Source organism: Taudactylus pleione, unplaced genomic scaffold (assembly GCF_031769625.1).
Source record: "Taudactylus pleione unplaced genomic scaffold, aTauple2 ptg000172l, whole genome shotgun sequence".
In the NCBI taxonomy this organism is placed as follows: Eukaryota; Metazoa; Chordata; class Amphibia; order Anura; family Myobatrachidae; genus Taudactylus; species Taudactylus pleione.
In genome coordinates this window covers 9775783-9794665 of record NW_028284574.1, presented here as the reverse complement: position 1 = coordinate 9794665, position 18883 = coordinate 9775783, and the positions used below count along the sequence as shown (strand labels likewise).

Sequence of the window (18883 nt, the reverse complement as noted above, 5' to 3'; positions counted from 1 at the left end):
GACGTCAGGGCTCCTCTAGTGTAGGGCAGACTGCTGTGATAGCGGTCTGCCCTACACAGATCAAACACACAGCCGCCAGCGGCAGCTGTGTGTTTGTAATAGCAGCCAATGAGAGTCAGTAGGACTCTCATTGGCTGCTGTATGTAGGGAGCCGGTTGGAGCTCACTCATGAGCTCCGTCTTCCGGCTCCCTCCTCAGCGCGTGACAGCAGAGCAGAGCGGATGGTGGCGGGAGCGGGGATTCAGGTAAGTTTTTTTTTTTTTTTTTTTTATGCGTGTGTGTAAGGGGGCATTAATGAGGGGTATACTACTACTGGGGGCCTGCTAGTGGGGGGGCATATTTACTACTAGGGGCCTGCTAATGGGGGGTATAGTACTACTGGGGGTCTGCTAAGTGGGGGCACTACTACTACTGGGGGCCTGCTAAGGGGGGGCATATTACTACTGGGGGCCTGCTAAGGGGGGGCATATTACTACTGGGGGCCTGCTAAGGGGGGGCATATTACTACTGGGGGCCTGCTAAGGGGGGGCATATTACTACTGGGGACCTGCTAAGGGGGGCATATTATTACTGGGGGCCTGCTAGTGGGGGGCATATTACTACTGGGGGCCTGCTAAGGGGGGGCATATTACTACTGGGGGCCTGCTAATGGGGGCACTACTACTACTGAGGCCTGCTAAGGGGGGGCATACTACTACTGGGGGCCTGCTAATGGGGGGCATACCACTACTGGGGGCATGTTAATGGGGTGCATACCACTACTGGGGGCATGTTAATGGGGGCACTTTTACTGGGGGCATGTTAACGGGGGCACTACTACTGGGGGCACTACTACTGGTGCACTACTACTGGGGGCACTGCTACTGGGGGGCATACTACTTGGGGCATGCTAATGGGGGCACTACTACTGGGGGCCTGCTAATGGGGGCACTACTACTGGGGGCCTGCTAATGGGGGCACTGCTACGGGGGGGCATACTACTGGGGGGCATGCTAATGGGGGCCTACTACTGGGGGCATACTACTACTGGGGGAACTGCATAGGAGCCCTACTACTAAGGGGTCCTGCATAGGGGCACCACTACTGGGGCCATTGTGTAAGGGACACCACTGCTGGGTGCATTGTATAAGTGGCACTACTACTGTGGGCATTGTATAAGGGGCATTACTACTGTGGGCTTTGTGTATAAGGGTCACTACTGTGGGCATTGTGTAAAAGGGTCACTACTGTGGGCATTGTGTAAAAGGGGCACTACTGTGGGCATTGTGAAAAAGGGGCACTGCTGTGTGTTGTAACATAAATAAAACAATACTTTATGTTGTAATGTGAATCAGGGCCTATGTGCGGTGTGATGTGAATAAGATTGTGCACTGTGACTCCTAGGGCCGTAGCCCACTATGTAACAAGTACTGTGATTCAGCTGGCCGTACCCCACTGGGTGGGTGCACTACTGTTCATTTCTGCCACTGCTGTGTGGCAATGTTGCTTAGATGTGCTTTAAATTGTGGTGTCTGTGCCGCTGCGCCACTGCTTTGTCATTTAGTAACCAGTCAGCTCACTGCAACCTTTGGCCAATAATGTTGAAAATTATATGATAAGCTGTGGGGTGGTCTAAATTGACTATAAATGACTGAAAATTAATGTTATTGAGGTTAATGATACTCTAAGAAGAAAAAAAGGACCAATTTATGTGATTTTAGCTTTTTTTGTCAATTTTTGTAAAAAAAATCCAAATCCAAATCCAAAGCCAGTCACCACAGTTTGGCAAATTCAAATCCAAAGCCGGATGACGAATTAGAACCAAATCCGGCAAAAATGGTCCAGCACACATCCCTAGTTTTCACAGAGTCTGCTGCTTCAATCATTTAAACCCCTAGAACCCAGGCTAGCGAGGTCTTCTGCCACTAACAGCCACCCGCTGTTCTTTTAGAACTGGAAGATGTTCACCGGTACTTAAGTGCCCGCCTGGACTTAATGCTTGGGGTAGTAGAGGTTTACACTGATTACCTTCAAAATCAGAGAATATCAGGAGATACTGGATACTGGGAACAAAGTCAGTAGTACGGCTAGGAAGCCCATGGTGCGGCTATGAGAGCCGGCAATACAATTTGAAGAATTGATGAAGTGGTTTGGAAGCCATTGATGTGGCTTTGAGAGCCAATGATGCGGTGTTGTACACTGATGGTGCGGCATTGTATGCCGATTGTGTGGCTTTGTACGCTGATGGTGTGGCTAAAGCCGGTAGTACAATTTGAAGAGATGATGCAGTAGCTTGGAAGCCAGTGATGCAGATTTGAGAGCAGATGGTGCAGCTTTGAACACTGATGGTGCGGCTAAAGCTGGTAGTACAATTTGAAGAGTTGATGTAGTGGCTTGGAAGCCAGTGATGCGGTTTTGAGAGCTGATATTGCGACTTTGTACGCTGATGGTGCTGCTAAAGCTGGTGGTACAATTTGAAGAATTGATGTAGTGGCTTGGAAGCCAGTGAGGCGGCTTTAAGGGCCAATATTCTGGGGCTGTATACCGATGGTGTGGCTAAAGCCAGTAGTACAATTCAAGAGTTGATGTAGTGGCTTGGAAGCCAGTGATGCGGCTTTGAGAGCTGATGTTGCGACTTTGTACGCTGATTGTGCGGCTAAAGCTGGTAGTACATATTTGAAGAATTGATGTAGTGGCTTGGAAGCCAGTGAGGCGGCTTTAGGAGCCGACATTGTGGCACTGTACACCGATGGTGTGGCTAAAGCCAGTAGTACAATTTGAAGAGTTGATGTAGTGGCTTGGAAGCCAGTGATGCAGCTTTGAAAGCCGATGGTAGCTTGAAGACTGAAGGAACGGCTGGAGAGCCAGTGGGGCGGCTTGGAAGCCAGTAGCAGCTAGGAGGCTGACGGAGCAGCTGAAAGCCGGGGAAACAGCATGAGCTACAACCAGGAAAGATGAGAACGCTGACCATGCAGCAGAGTTGAGAAATCCACAAGGAATGCTATAGTCGGCGAGGCAGCAAAAGGCCAGCGTATACAAAAAGGAGAAGGAACCAATCATGCCGAGGTGTGGACAGCACGTGACATTCTGTGGTGTCCAGATCGCCTAGCAACCAACGGAACTGGAACCAGACTGCCAGAAAGAGGTAAATTGCTAGAGGGAAGCAAGTCGTGACCGTGAATTGTAACAGTACCTCTCCCTGGAATCGGTGTTGAAGAAGCCCCATAACCAAGTTTGTCAGGAAAATTTGGGAAGAAAAGTCTCTTCAGCCTAGGAGCATGTAGGACACTCTCAGGGACCCAGGAGCATTCCTCTGGCCATAGCCCTTCCAGTGGACCAAAAACCGCAAATGACCCCTGGAAATCCTAGAGTCCAAGATCTTCTCAATGACAAATTCATGTTGACTGTGGACCACAATCGAAGCAGGTCTGGATGGAAACTTGGGCTTGAATTTGACAGAGCTGAAGACTGGTTTGAATAAGGAAGAGTGAAAGATATTGTTGATGCGGAGAGACTTGGGTAATTGAAGCTTGAAAGCTACCAGAGTCACCTGAGCAATGATGCGAAATGGGCCAATAAACCTAGGACCTAATTTCTGATTAGGTTGATGAAGCTTGATGTTTTTCGTAGGAAGCCAAACCAAATCGCCCTTCTTAAACACACATGACCTCCAATGCCTATCAGCAGACTCCTTGGACCGGAGAGAGACCTTCCGAAGGCTTTGATGAACCTTGCTCCAAATGTAAAGGAGCCGAGAAATTGAAGGCAAAACAGTCAAACTGGAGTCAAAAATATTCGCTCTGGGATAATTTTGATACATACAAGTGAGGATGATTGTGGTGACGTTACAAAAACACATTTGACCCCCAAGTTTTCTCATAAAATAATTGTTATAATTTTTTTTTTATGCAGGAAAGGGAGATTCTGGTCCGGAAAATCCAGATCAGAAAGTATATGTACTAAGGGTCAAATTGTTTTTTGAGTCTACTTTGAGTTGATTTTGCAAATTGGACATTTACTAAAAGCAAAACTGACTTTAGATTACAATAGACCATCGACCCAAACATCAATACTTTTAAATAGTCTTCTATACAAAGCACCCATTTACTAACAGTTGTTTTGAAAGTAGACGCAAAATCAACTTTGAATGCACCCAAACAATAGATCTGCCTGAGACATTTGTGTTTGGGAGAAGCACGCACAGATCACTATGAAAAAAAGGTGTGGGGTCTACCTTAAATCCTTAACAAGCCTTTTAGCCTGATCTGGTCATGGATGATTGAGGGAAAAAATTTTGTGGGATTCTCCCTATTTTCCATGACCCAGCACCAGGCTGAACCAGCTGGGGCTGTAATTATATATAGCGCAGACATATTTCGCAGTGTTCTACAGAGAATATTTTGGCCATTCACATCAGTCCCTGCACCAGTGGAGTTTGCAATCCATATTCCCTCCCACATGCTCACACATATATACACTAGGGTTAATTTTTCTTGGAAGCCAATTAATCTATTTCACCAAATAGAAAATTTTTACAAATGTTCCCCAACATTCTATTTTAAAAATGTATGTCATTTTATTTATATTATTTCTAATAAAATATCAAGAAATTAAAATTGTATTTACAGTATTTAATTATGGTACCAAATATAGCGCTATTTGTCCTGAAAATCAAAATAAATTTAACTTGGGTAGAGTAACTTGATAATGTATCCCCAGTAAAACAGTCACAGAAAATGTATAAAATAATGGGGCTTCCTGAAGATTCTAAAATTGATAACCTTTTTTTCATTATTCCAATTTGTAGGACAAAGTCTACAATTTCAGTAGCACAATTAACACTGGAACATGATAGGGTGAATAATCCTTGGAACTCATGAACAAAAAGTACAGACATACCAAAAAATGTCATATACAACAAATGAAGAGTATTTTCCTTATAAACTGTGCATTGCCAGATAATTGAGTCTCTGCCACTGATTCTACATGATTCACACATTCCTGTTTAGTTTCACAGAATATCATATTCTCTGTACATTACAACTTTAAAGAGGAGTGCCGAATCTCACATTAAGCTGCTCATGCCTTGTTCCATTGTGTCCTGTTAAAACTGCCCCAATCCTCTTACCATTTGAATCCTAAGACCTTGGGCCATTTATAGAAACAGATCATTATTTGGCTACATGACTTAAGAAATTAGATAGATATTATCCTCTCTTAGTAATATTGAAGCTTTTGCATAACTTATTTACATAATAATTAAAAGTCCTCTTATTTCTTATCCTCATATTTACTTAATCATAATTAAATGGATATACAGTATATGTATTTGCTGTAACAAGTTATGCAATAATATGATGATATTCTGTTTTATAATGGATGAGTCGTATTAGAATACCACTGTATTTTGTAACAAACTATCTCTATGGTTGCATAAATAAGAATAAGGTTACTTTATTCAGAAAGTATTAAAACCCATTTGTCTCCAATAATGTTAATTGCATGTTCTGTCAATTATAGTATCTAAAACCTAAATTGTTTACATTTTTGGTCATAATACACAGACTTTCAGCAAACACAGGAATTGCTAATTTCATCGCACGCTATGAGTACTCAAGCTGCATATGGCGTCTCAGTGGATAATTTATGTACGCCCCTGCAATGGCTTTCGAATGCACTGGCACACCTGCGTTTTGCTGACAACCCCCCTGTCATCACCCACAAACGGCACTTCCTGTCAATCACTCTGCGATGGGTCTGCGTAGTCACTGTGATCGCTGTCCTGATTGAGTGCGTAATCGCAGTCGCGATGCTTTCTGAATCAGGCCCATAGTCTGAGATGCTTATCCTGCTCACTGTAAACTATGTAGTGTCCTCCCCAGACGGCAGCCTCGTCTGGCACTTTCATGGGGAGGATAAACAACAAGTGGAACTATTTATTCAGTAAGTATCTTGTTAGTGTCTGTCCATTTTACCCTTATTTCTGTGTATTGCTTATTTTGCACATTGTAAACAATGTAGTCCCAAGGTGGCTGCCTCACCTGGCACTCTTGCGGGTAGGATAAACTCTCCATGGAATTTATGATTTTGTAAGGATAGTGTAATATCTCTTCAGTATTCTGTAGCTCTGTGATTGTGTCATCTCTTCCAAGTGTTGCCTATTCCACCCAGTGTAATCTATGTAGTGTGCCCAAGATGGCTACCTCATTTGGTACCTTTGAGTGTAGGATGAATAATTCTTGGAACCGATTAACTGAAATGCCTGCCATAACTCTGTATTATGCTCATGGCTTTCTGAATTTTCTGCAAACCTAAAACTCTGTTTTATATTCATTGTTTCTGTATTTTCTGCAGTTTTAAACCTTTGTGTTATGTTCATGATTTCTTTAAAGCGCCTTGAGTCTTTTGGTTATAGCTACATATTATTATTATTATTATTATTATTATTATTATTACTACTACTACTGTACTGCAGGCAAAGTTTCTAGGCATGCTATACACACAAGCAAATCGAGAGCTTATCAATTAAAGTAAAATAAAAACAGTGATACTGTATAGGCTACTAGCAGATGTACACTGTTTTACCAATAACACATGAATCCTTCACCTCTATAGTATTGCATCACTGCTATAGTAAGACATTACCTTTCCTCATCTGTGTACTAGCACATTCCACTCCCTCACCTCTGTAATAACCTTTCCCTCCTTCGCCCGTGTTGTAACACATTCGACATTCCCCTCCCTCACCTCTGTAGAAATACAATCCATCACACCTATAGTAACACATTACCCTCACTCACACCTGTAGTAACTTATTCCCCTCCATCTCTGTAGTAATACATTACCCCCCTCACCCCTATAGTATCACATTCCCCTCCCTCGCCCGTGTTTTAACACATTCCCTTAATTCACCCTGTGAACACATTTGACATTCCCCTCCCTCACCTGTGTAGTAGCACATTTTCCACTCTCATCTCTGTAGTAACTAGGGGTGTGCACCGGCCACTTTTCGTGTTTTGTGTTTTGGTTTTGGATCTGGATCTTTCTTCGTGTTTTGGATCTGGATTGGTTTTGCCAAAACCACCCTTCCATGTTTTGGGTTCTGGGTTTTGTGTTTTGGATCTGGATTTTTTTGGATCTGGATTTTTTTGAAAAAAAGCATAAAAACAGCTAAAATCACAGAATTTGTGGGTTTTTCTGCTCCTATGCTATTATTAACCTCAATAAACTTAATTTCCACTAATTTCCAGTCTATTCTGAACACCTCACACCTCACAATAGTGTTTTAATGTCTAAAAGGTTGCACCGAGGTAGCTGGATGACTATGCTAAGCGACACAAGTGGGCGGCACAAACACGTGGCCCATCTAGGAGTGACACTGCAGTGGCAGACAGGATGGCAGTTTGAAAAACTAGGCCCCAAACAGTACATAATGCAAAGAAAGAAAAGAGGTGCAAGATGGAATTGTCCTTGGATATGTTGTATAAACAGGACATGCACACTTTAAAAAAACAATCATTTCAGCGCCAGGGTCTGCCACATGACTGGTTCGTTTGGGCCCCCACAAAACAAGCTGGCAATTAATCTGTCCCTGCACAAACTGGCTCTACGGAAGCAAGATGTCCTCATCCTCCTCATCCACCGATTCCTCACCCTCTTCAGTGTTGTGTACATCCTCATCCTCACAGAGTATTAACTCGTCCCCACCGGAATCCACCACCACAGGTCCCTCTGTACGTTCTGGAGGCTGGTCTCCCTGGAAGAGTTGATAATTCATTTTGATGAACATCATCTTCTCCTCATTTTGTGGAAGCAACCTCCTACGCCTTTCGCTGACAAGGTTCCCGGCTGCACTAAACACTCTTTCGGAGTACACACTGGAGGGGGGGCAACTCAGGTAAAATAGAGCCAGTTTGTACAGGGGCCTCCAAATTGCCTCTTTTTCCTGCCAGTACAGGTATGGACTGTCTGACATGCCTACTTGGATGCTGTCACCGATGTAATCCTGCACCATTCTGTCAATGGTGACAGTATCTTATGTAGTGACAGTAGACATGTCAGAAATTGTTGCCAGGTCCTTCAGTCCGGACCAGATGTCCAAACTTGGTCCTGCCTGCCCTGCATCACCGCCAGCGGGTTGCTTAGGATACCTAAGTTTTTTCCTGGCAGCCCCAGTTGCGGGAGAAAATGAAGAAGGAGCTGTTGACGTGTCACGTTCCGCTTCAGCTGACAGTGTGTTCACCAGCAGGTCTTTGCACCTCTGCAGGCTTGTGTCAGCCGGAAAGAGAGACACCACATAGGCTTTAAACCTAGGATCGAGCACGGTGGCCAAAATGTAGTGGTCTGATTTCAACAGATTGACCACCCTGGAATCCTGGCAAAGCAAATGAAGGGCTTCATCCACAAGTCCCACATGCCGAGCGGAATCGCTCCGTCTTAGCTCCTCCTTCACTTTCTCCAGCTGCTTCTGCAAAAGCCTGATGAGGGGAATGACCTGACTCAAGCTGGCAGTGTCTGAACTGACTTCACGTGTGGCAAGTTCGAAGGACTAGAGAACCTTGCACAACATGGAAATCATTCTCCACTGCGCTTGAGTCAGGTGCATACCCCCTCCTTTGCCTATGTCATAGGTGGATGTATAGGCTTGTATGGCCTTTTGCTGCTCCTCCATCCTCTGAAGCATATAGAGGGTTGAGTTCCACCGCGTCACAACCTCTTGCTTCATGTGATGGCGGGGCAGGTTCAAGAGTGTTTGCTGGTGCTCCAGTATTCGGCACGCAGTCGCTGAATGGCGAAAGTGGCCAGAAATTTTTCGGGCCACCCAAAGCGTCTCCTGCACGCCCCTGTCGCTTTTCAGAAAATTCTGCACCACCAAGTTTATTGTGTGAGCAAAACATGGGACGTGCTGGAATTTGCCCAGATGTAATGCCCGCACAATATTGGTGGCGTTGTCAGATATCACAAATCCCCAGGAGAGTCTAAGTGGGGTAAGCCACTGGGCGATGATTTCCCTCAGTTTCTCTAAGAGGTTGTCGGCGGTGTGCCTCTTACTGAAACCGGTGATACACAGCGTAGCCTGCCTTGGAACGAGCTGGTGTTTCTGAGATGCTGCTACTGGTGACGCTGCTGCTGTTGCTGCGTAAGGTGATACATCTACCCAGTGGGCTGTCACAGTCATATAGTCCTTAGTCTGCCCTGTTCCACTTGTCCACATGTCCGTGGTTAAGTGGACATTGGGTACAATGGCATTTTTCAGGACACTGAGGACACTTTTTCTGACGTTTCTGTACAGTCTCGGTATCGCCTGCATGGTGAAGTGGAATCTAGATGGGATTTGGAACCGGGTACACACTACCTCCATCAATTGTCTAAATCCCACTGCACTAATGGCGGATACCGGACGCACGTCTAACACCAACATAGCAGTCAAGGCCTCAGTTATATGTTTTGCTTCAGGATGACTGCTGTCGTACTTCATCCTCCTCGCTAAGGACTGTTGGAGGGTCAATTGTTTAGTAAAAGTAGTGGTGTTCCTACTTCCTCTCTGGGATGATGAACGACTCCCAGCAGCAGCAACAGCAGCAGCGGCAGCAGGAGGTGTAGCAATGCAGGATCCTCCGGAGGAATCCCGGATAGGAGAGTCAGTCATGCCAGTGACATGGCCTGCAGGACTACTTCCGATCCTGACTAAGGAGGAAATTGATGAGGAGGGAGTTGACGGTGTGGTTTGCAGGCGCTTGGATACAACAGGACAACGGGATTTAGGTGTCCCTGGACTGCTTACGGTCTTAGCCAAAGTTTCTGAACTTGACAGTAACTTTTTATGAACACGCTGCAGGTGCCGTGTAAGGGAGGATGTTCCTAGGTGGTTAATGTCCCTACCCCTACTTATTTCACCTTTACATATGGTACATATGGCAAGACAGTTGTTGTCCGGATTTGGATAGAAATATTGCCAGACCAAAGAGGTGGAATGTTTGGTCTTCTGCCCAGGCATGACCGTGATGGGCTTTTTCATCCCACGGAGAACAACTGTCTCCCCCGGAGCCTGATTTAAACAAACCACATCACCATCAGAATCCTCCTCGCCAACTTCCTCCTCAGCGCAAGCTACACCAGTATCCTCATCCTGTTGAACTTCAACAGTGACATCTTCAATTTGCATATCAGCAAGTGGACTGTGGGTGCTCCTTTCAGCACTTGCAGGGGGCATGCAAATGGTGGAAAGATCCACCTCTTCCCGTCCAGTGCTGGGAAGGTCAGGCAACGCAACCACCACCACACTTGGACTCTCCTTGGGGATTTGTGATATCTTCTTAGAACACACAGTTCTTCGCTGTGCTTTTGCCAGCTTAACTCGTTTGATTTTTTTAGTGGGAGGAGGGCTTCCATCGTCATGTGAAGCTGAACCACTAGTCATGAACATAGGGAAAGACCTTAGCCATTCCTTGCCACTCCGTGTCGTAAATGGCATATTGGCAAGTTTACGTTTCTCTTCAGATGATTTAAATGTTTTTTCAAGGTAATTTTCCTGAACTTTGTCATTTGGGATTGTATGTGCCCTCTACTATGACATTGGGCATCGGCCTTGGCAGACGACGTTGATGGCATGTTTTTGTCTATGTCATGTCTAGTGGCAGCAGCTTCAGCACTAGGAGGAAGTGGTTCTTGATCTTTCTCTATTTTATTTTTATCGGAGAAAGTTTGGTCCTCCATTTATGTTATATTGATATATACGTGCGGCTAAGGCGCACACAAACACAGAAAATAATTTTTTATTTTTATTGGAGACTAGTGCACTTTGTGGGTTACACCACCCTTTATGAAATGAGCCAGCCGGCCCTTTACTTATGGGACACAGGCGCACGCTTGGCGCTGCTCCTTTGTTGATGCACGTGCAGCCACAGTGCACACAATTCACAAACACCAGAAAAATTTTTTTTATTTTCTTTGGAGTGCCCTTTGGGGGTTACAGCACCCTTTAGCGGTCAATCCAGCCGGCCCTTTATTTATGGGACACAGGCGCACACTTGGCGCTGCTCCTTCGTTGATGCACGTGCAGCCACATTGCACACAATTCACAAACACAGAAAGAAATTTTTTATTTTGTTTGGAGTGCCCTTTGGGGGTTACAGCACCCTTTAGCAGTCAATCCAGCCGGCCCTTTATTTATGGGACACAGGCGCACGCTTGGCACTACTTTGTTGATGCACGTGCGGCTACTGCGCACACAATTCACAAACACATAAAATATTTTTTTATTTTGTTTGGAGTGTACTTTGGGGGTTACAACACCCTTTAATGGTCAAGCCAGCCGGCCCTTTACTTATGACACAGCCGCACGCTTGGCACTACTTTGTTGATGCACGTGCGGCTACTGCGCACACAATTCACAAACACAGAAAATATTTTTTTATTTTGTTTGGAGTGTACTTTGGGGGTTACAGCAACCCTTTAATGGTCAAGCCAGCCAGCCCTTTACTTATGACACAGGCGCACGCTTGGCACTACTTTGTTGATGTACGTGCGGCTACTGCGCACACAATTCACAAACACAGAAAATATTTTTTTATTTTGTTTGGAGTGTACTTTGGGGGTTACAGCACCCTTTAATGGTCAAGCCAGCCGGCCCTTTACTTATGACACAGGCGCACGCTTGGCACTACTTTGTTGATGCACGTGCGGCTACTGCGCACACAATTCACAAACACAGAAAATATTTTTTTATTTTGTTTGGAGTGTACTTTGGAGGTTACAACACCCTTTAACGGTCAAGCCAGTCGGCCCTTTACTTATGACACAGGCGCACGCTTGGCACTACTTTGTTGATGCACGTGCGGCTACTGCGCACACAATTCACAAACACAGAAAATATTTTTTTATTTTGTTTGGAGTGTACTTTGGGGGTTACAGCACCCTTTAATGGTCAAGCCAGCCGGCCCTTTACTTATGACACAGGCGCACGCTTGGCACTACTTTGTTGATGCACGTGCGGCTACTGCGCACACAATTCACAAACACAGAAAATATTTTTTTTTTTTTTTGCATTTGGGAGGAGCACCCCTGATGGACAGAGCACCCCCTGGACAACACTGCAGCACCTCTTTAGGACTGGGACTCTGCACAGGACTTTGTAGTGGACACAGCCCCTATGTACAACTGACTGCACAACACAGTCCAGCCAGCCCCTATGGACTTTGGAGGAGTGGACACAGCCCCTATGGACAACAGCAGCACAACACAGCCAGCCCCTATGGACTTTGGAGGAGTGGACACAGCCTCTATGGACAACAGCAGCACAGCACAACACCGCCAGCCCCTATGGACTTTGGAGGAGTGGACACAGCCCTTATGGACAACAGCAGCACAGCGCAGCACAGCACAACACTACACTGCACTACACTACACTACACAGCCCAGCCAGCCCTAACTCCTACCCTCCCTCTTCACTGTCCACAGCCGAGTGAGAAAATGGCGCCGACGCGGGTACCTTATATAGGATCCAAAACCCACGAGACCCGGAAGGCGGGATGATGACGTTTTGCCTCGATTTCAGATCCGAGTCAGGCGGGAAAAGTCGAGCCTGACTCGGATCGGGGGGGTTCGGATTTCAGAAATCCGAACCCGCTCACCCCTAATTTTTAAGTGACCACGCCAATTTTTTGTCGCAATCGCCTTTGGCATGTGCACCTAGGGGGGGTGGGGGGGGCTCCATTTTTCAATTTGCCCTTGGCTCCAAATGCCCTAGATACGCCACTGGGTTCATGGGAATCCCTGAGAGCATCCCTGCAGAGTAACTTAACTCATGCTTAATGGAGTTATTTTGAATACGCTTACCTGAGTATCCTTGGAGCTTTAATTGATAGAGACCACAAAATACCTAAAATAGTACAAAATTATCATCTGTACCATGTGACCTAATAGTGAAGATTCACTTCTACTAGTCAAAGGAATTCATTATGTCATGGCAACAAACCAATCCAATTGACCAGTGCTTTAAAAGCTATATTTTTCAGTGCATTTTTGCCTGGCGGCAAGCAAACAACACTGGCCTATTAGCAGCGCTCACTCATAAGAGACGTTTTATGCATATTACACAGTGGCGGGTAAATTTATGTTTTTGCCATTGAAAGGTCCTGAAAAGTTTATTTGCCATGTATACTGATGGGATCACTACCCATGACAACTCCCATTTGGAGAAGCTACTTATCAAGTATTGTGGCATTATTCCTTGCTCTGGTAATGACACAATACTCCCTGTTCTGGTAACGTGATGATACTTCCTGTGCAGTACTATCTAAATTAAATATGTATATTTATTAAAAAAAAAAAGATAATTGTTAATAATTGGAGATGTGTGCCGACCCCAGTGTTTTGGTTTTTTATTCTAATTCGTCGGATTTTTTTTTGGTCAAAACCACCCTCACATGTCTTGTCTTTGGTTATGGATCTATATTTTCATAAAAAATTGGTAAAAACAACTACAATCACATAATCTGGGCCTGTTTTTGTTAACACGGTATTATTAACCTCAATAACATTAATTTCCAGTCATTTCCAGTCAGTTTTTACCACCTCACAGTTTACAATATTGTTTTCATCCAGTTTAGGCCAAAAGGTTGCACCAAGCTAGCTGGCTGACTAAGCTAAGCGACAGTAGTGGGCAGCACAAACACGTGGCAGGTTCAACTGAAAACATGGCACATCTAGGAAGCAAAGTGGCACTGCAGTGGAAGACAGGATGGCAGTTTAAAATAAACTATACAATGCTAGAGAATGTTTTAATTAATCAAGAACTAGATCAGAGGCCCAAGGGCAGTACAGGAAGATGGAGGTGGAGTATGTAGTGGAAGAGAGATTGATTAATTGATTGCTTGAATAATCATTATTTTATATTGGCTAAAAAAGGCAGAAAAGTGGAAAATGCTATTACAAAACAAGCACCCAAAATTGACAAAAGTGGTGCATTAATTAATTGATTGATTCATTGATTAATTAATTATAATTGATTGATATAAGATTACATTGTCAATAGCCAAGGATTCCTCACAAGGGTTAAAAGAGAAGCCAAGAAAATTAATAGTTGCACTGCAGAGCAGCTAACTCCATATCAGTCTAGTAACAAATATTAGGAGGCTGTCCTGCTGGCCATACTACCCTCCCCTCTAATTGGGTAACACACCCCTTATGAGGTGCACCAGGGAGTCTGGTTTTGAAGGATAATAATGCACAACAAAAATGTGCAAGCCCCGGAGCGAGAGAGAAATTCTCTCGCTCCGGGACTCACTACAAAAGGGGCGGCTGTCGATGTTGATCAACAGCTCGCCCCATTTTGTAGGAGGGGAGGGGGGTGGCTACACAAACGGAGGCGTTCCCGAAGAAACACCTGCTGTTTGTGGGAGGCACCACTGACATCACCAGTGATGTCAGTGGAGAGCTTCCTGCTCTGTTAGACCATCGCGACCATCACCTGGCCGCTCGCAAAAGCTATGGGTGGTCACCCACAGCTTAGTGAATGGCCTGGAGGCCACTACAGAAAAAAAAAAAACGCCCTGATTCAGATCGAGCGCTCTTAAAGAGCATCCGGCTCTGAATCAGGCCCTCAGCTCACACTGCATGGAGATACGGGGCTTTTATATGTACGTGAACAAACACACTGGGGGACAGCGCACAGATGTAGTGCAAACAAAATAAGAAAATATTTTTTTCTACTTTTTTTTTCATTCGCAGCTCAGCTCACACTGGGCCTGATTCAGACCCGGACGCTATGCTGCGCTCACCCACATTGAGCGATTTTTCACAATCTGCGCATGCATATGAGTCGCAATGCACGTGTGCGAACCAGCCATTGTGGTGGGGAAGTGCTCGCCCGTAGCCCACAGTCGGGCCACTATTTTGAGTGACAGATAGTGCCGTTTGCGGGTGGTAACAGGGGAAGGTGCTTGTAAACGGGGGTGTGGATGTGCGATCACAGGCGTGCCTGACCGTCAGAACGGCGTTTAAGGGGTGTGCATAATTAGCAAAGTAGGGTCATTACATACGTGACTGGGTTGTATTTTAGCCTGAACTGCTCGCAATGTTGTGGTGGGAAAAGGCTACCACAAGCGCTGCGAACAGATCCGATGGCTCTCGATGTTCCCGATTAATCCTACAACTGCAGGAGATGACGTGTGTTGCGAGTGGCAAAGGGGTGTCTTTATACAGGTGCGAGCGCATAGTGCGGCCGCTCGCTATTACTTAGTGGGCGGCTTTACGCGATGCAGTGAGAGTGCATGATTTAAATAGCCGGCCCCTTTTAGCCAGCGAGCGGATGCAAATAGCGTCCGGGTCTAATTCAGGCCCACTGTGTGCAATCACAGCGTTAATATATATGTGAACAAACGGACTCGGGGATAGCGCACAGATGTAGTAGAAACAATAGAAGAAATATTTTTTCAAACTTTTTTAATTTGCAGCTCAGCTCACACTGCGCGCAGTCACATCGCTTTTTATATGTATGTGAACAAAGGCACTGGGGAACAGTGCCAAGAGTAGTATAAACAATATAAGAAAATATTTTTTCTGCTTTTTTTTTAATTCGCAGCTCATGGAGCGGATGGACACAGCAGCAGCAACTGAAGGCGAAGAGGATGGACACAGCACAGCAGCCACTGAAGGTGGAGAGGATGGACACAGCACAGCAGCCACTGCAGGTGGAGAGGATAGACACAGCAGCAGCAACTGAAGGCGAAGAGGATGGACACAGCACAGCAGCCACTGGAGGTGGAGAGGATGGACTCAGCACAGCAGCCACTGGACATGTTAGCACACACAGGGCCTGATTCAGAGTTGTGAATAGAGAGAGATATCTCTCTCAACTGATCATCTTGGTGAAACCATGCTACACTGCAGGTGGGGCAGATTTAAAATGTGCAGAGAGATTTAGATTTGGGAGGAGTGTTTCCATACTGACATCTAAAGTGCAGTGTAATAATAAAGCTGTGCAGTATTTGTGGGCTACATGCAAAAGCAGCCAGTATTTACACTACATGCAAAAAATTTTATAGATTTACACCCCTTGCATTGCAACGTGGTTTGCCCAGGTACACAGTTAAGTGCTATCTCTCTCTCTATTCCCAACTCTGAATCAGGCCCACAGCTCAGCACAGACGAGTCAGAGTCGGTGTGAAATAGCTCCCACCTCACAGCGGGAGGGACTTATATAGAATCCAAAACCTGCGAGAGTCCAACACCGGGATGAAAACGTTTTGCCTTGATTTGTATTCTGAGCAAGGCGGGAAGACCTGAGTCCAGGAAATTTGCATATCTTTATTAATTATATATGTTTAAATAAGAGGATAGGGGAAGGAGGAGAGGTATCTGCACACTGAATAATAAATTATATGGCCCCCTATATAAACAAAATCCTAATAGTTAATTGGAAATTGGGGGTGCGGCCCTATTCAACTAAATTGAATCATACAGTATAAGGAAAGAGAATAGGAGTTGGATTTACGGGCGTACAAAAAAATTGGTATAGGATATTAATATGTAACTTTTATTAGATCATTTCTTAAAAATATCCCAATGTAGGGATTATATAAACAGTGAAATATAAGGGATAAAATAATTATTAAACAAAACACACATGTATACTAAAAAGTCCGGTCCACTAATTTATTGTTCATATTATAGGGTATTGATACACCTAAATGAAAGATAGAAATGTACTCATCAAAATACTAATAATATATATGCACAAGAACAACGTAATAGCAAACTTATGTATTAAGCTATAGATTAGCCTGTTGTTGGTTAAGAGTGTCTAGTTACATCCAGGGCCAGATTAACAATGGGGCGGATGGAGCTACAGCTCCAGGCCTCAACATAAAAATAGGCCCATCATCATGACAGCATGATGTTGACTGGCCATTTGCTGTCCACAAGGTCAGCCATAAATTATAAGTAGTAAAATGTTATTTTTCTACTAGTTACCTCACAAAATTAAGCTTTTTTTTCTATTACATATTTAGAAAGACATTGGGGCTGATAGTGTAGCATGTGTACATTCCCACATGGCACTGGCTACACCTACACAGGTGTCACACCTCCTGTACTTCTCAAAATAGGCCCTTGATCATTTTCAGCTCCAGGCCCATGTGGTCCTAAATCCGGCCCTGGTTACATCTACACTATATAATTAGCTCCAATCCATAGTATATGCTGTGGATAAAATCTCAGTCCAATACTGTTAAAGTGGCAAATTACAATATGTTGTTCTTCAAACACATTAGGTTCAAATATTGAGAGAACTGTGTCTAAGTTTCACTGTATTATAATTCATATATTCATAGACACAAATGTCAATTGTGATGGAGCTACTCAGAGCGTTCAGCAATTTATGGTAACAAGCACAAACTGTTTCACTGAAATAACACTTAAATGAACGTGTGTTGCTGTTATACACTTCAAATAAAGATGTTATCAAAATTGTGTCAAAGTCTCGCTGTGTTATAATTCATACACATTCAGTGTGGAAATAAGTGGAGTGTGTCAATATCTTACTCCATTTCCATCAGAGTATCCATCCTTATAATAAATATTGCTTTTTTTTACATACTTTAGCAATGATGGAAGAAAGAAATTAATATGTTTCCACAACTTCTCAAACATTAGCAGACAATGCAGGTGGAATTTATTGTTGCTATTAATATTGCAACATACTTCTCAAGTTAAGAACTTGTTGCTGTAGTAAGCTAATGAGTATCAATATCCTTAATTGTTTACTGACAATGATGTTATTTGCAAGAAAGCAAATTCTATTAATCCTACATATATCATGCTGAGTATAATTAATATGTCATAAATAATGTGTATTGAAAAGCATTCATCAGCAAGCTTCAGCAATTGTTGGAGTATCAATGACAGTTCAAGTAGCAAGAAATGACAGTGAGCTAGTTTCATTAGCTTGCTATATGTAACATTCAGAGGACTCAGCAGTTGCTGCGGTGTCAGTAACAGTCTAAATGGTACTGTATAGGTAGCGGTGGACTGTAAGATACTATTCTAAGACAGTCTCACTACTTCGTTAGCGTATTTAGCAGTAATTGCCGTCAAGTAGAGCAAATATCAACATGATAAAGCTCACAGTGAAACACGCGCGTCGGCGTCACTGGCGGCTCCACTATGTTTGTTATTGGGAAAACAATTAATACAGCATGTTGATATTTGCTCTACGTGACGGCAATTACTGCTAAATACGCTGAAGGGTTAAATAAAGACTATGGACCTGATTCAGAGCCGCTCACTAGATGCGATCGCTCGCATCCAGCATATGCAAATTTTTCAAAGTGACGCCATGGGAAGCGATCGCTCGCCAAGGCATAAGCACACCCACTTTGGCTGTGCGAGCGATCACTCGGTGTATGCATAAACCCACTAGTGTATGTAGAGACGCCCACTAGCACACGTCATCTCCAGGAAGTGTATTAAAACATTGTTACATCGAGCACCATCGGTAGTGAACGCAGCGCTTGTGATTGCCTTACCCCGCCACAAGCACTGCGAGGACTTCAGTGTAAAAAACAGGCATGTGACGTGTACTATGACGCTGCCTGTTAATTATGCACACCTTAAAAACGGTGTTGAAACACTGAGGCACGCCTGCGTTCGTACCTCCACACCCCCGTTATTAGTGTCCTGCCCCTGTTACCACCCACAAATGGCCTCTCCTGTCACTCATTTCACTGGGCTGTCTTTGCTGGGCGAGTGAGCAGAATGCAATCGCACAGAGTAGTTCGCACACACGCAGAACTAAGCGCGCGTATGTGCGTACGCAAACCATCGGGCTGTTTGCGAGCGCACAGCGCTAGTGAGCGGGTCTGAATGAGGTCCTATATGCATTCTGAGGAACAACATTTATCTC

At 44.5% G+C, this 18883-nt stretch overlaps 1 protein-coding gene across 7 annotated transcripts in view; it reads left to right on the top strand.

Moving 5' to 3' along the window:
* LOC148521248 (uncharacterized) overlaps window positions 1-17451 on the top strand; it is a 38956-nt gene extending 21505 nt beyond the window's left edge. For all 7 annotated transcript variants that reach the window (XR_015878855.1, XR_015878853.1, XR_015878856.1 and 4 more), the window contains one exon: window positions 15563-17451. Coding sequence is in view for 1 of the 7 variants with exons in the window: in XM_088475460.1 (XP_088331586.1) it covers window positions 15563-15800 (238 nt within the window). In the remaining 6 variants the exon portion in view is untranslated. The remainder of the gene's footprint in view (window positions 1-15562) is intronic.
* Window positions 17452-18883: the final 1432 nt, after the last annotated feature.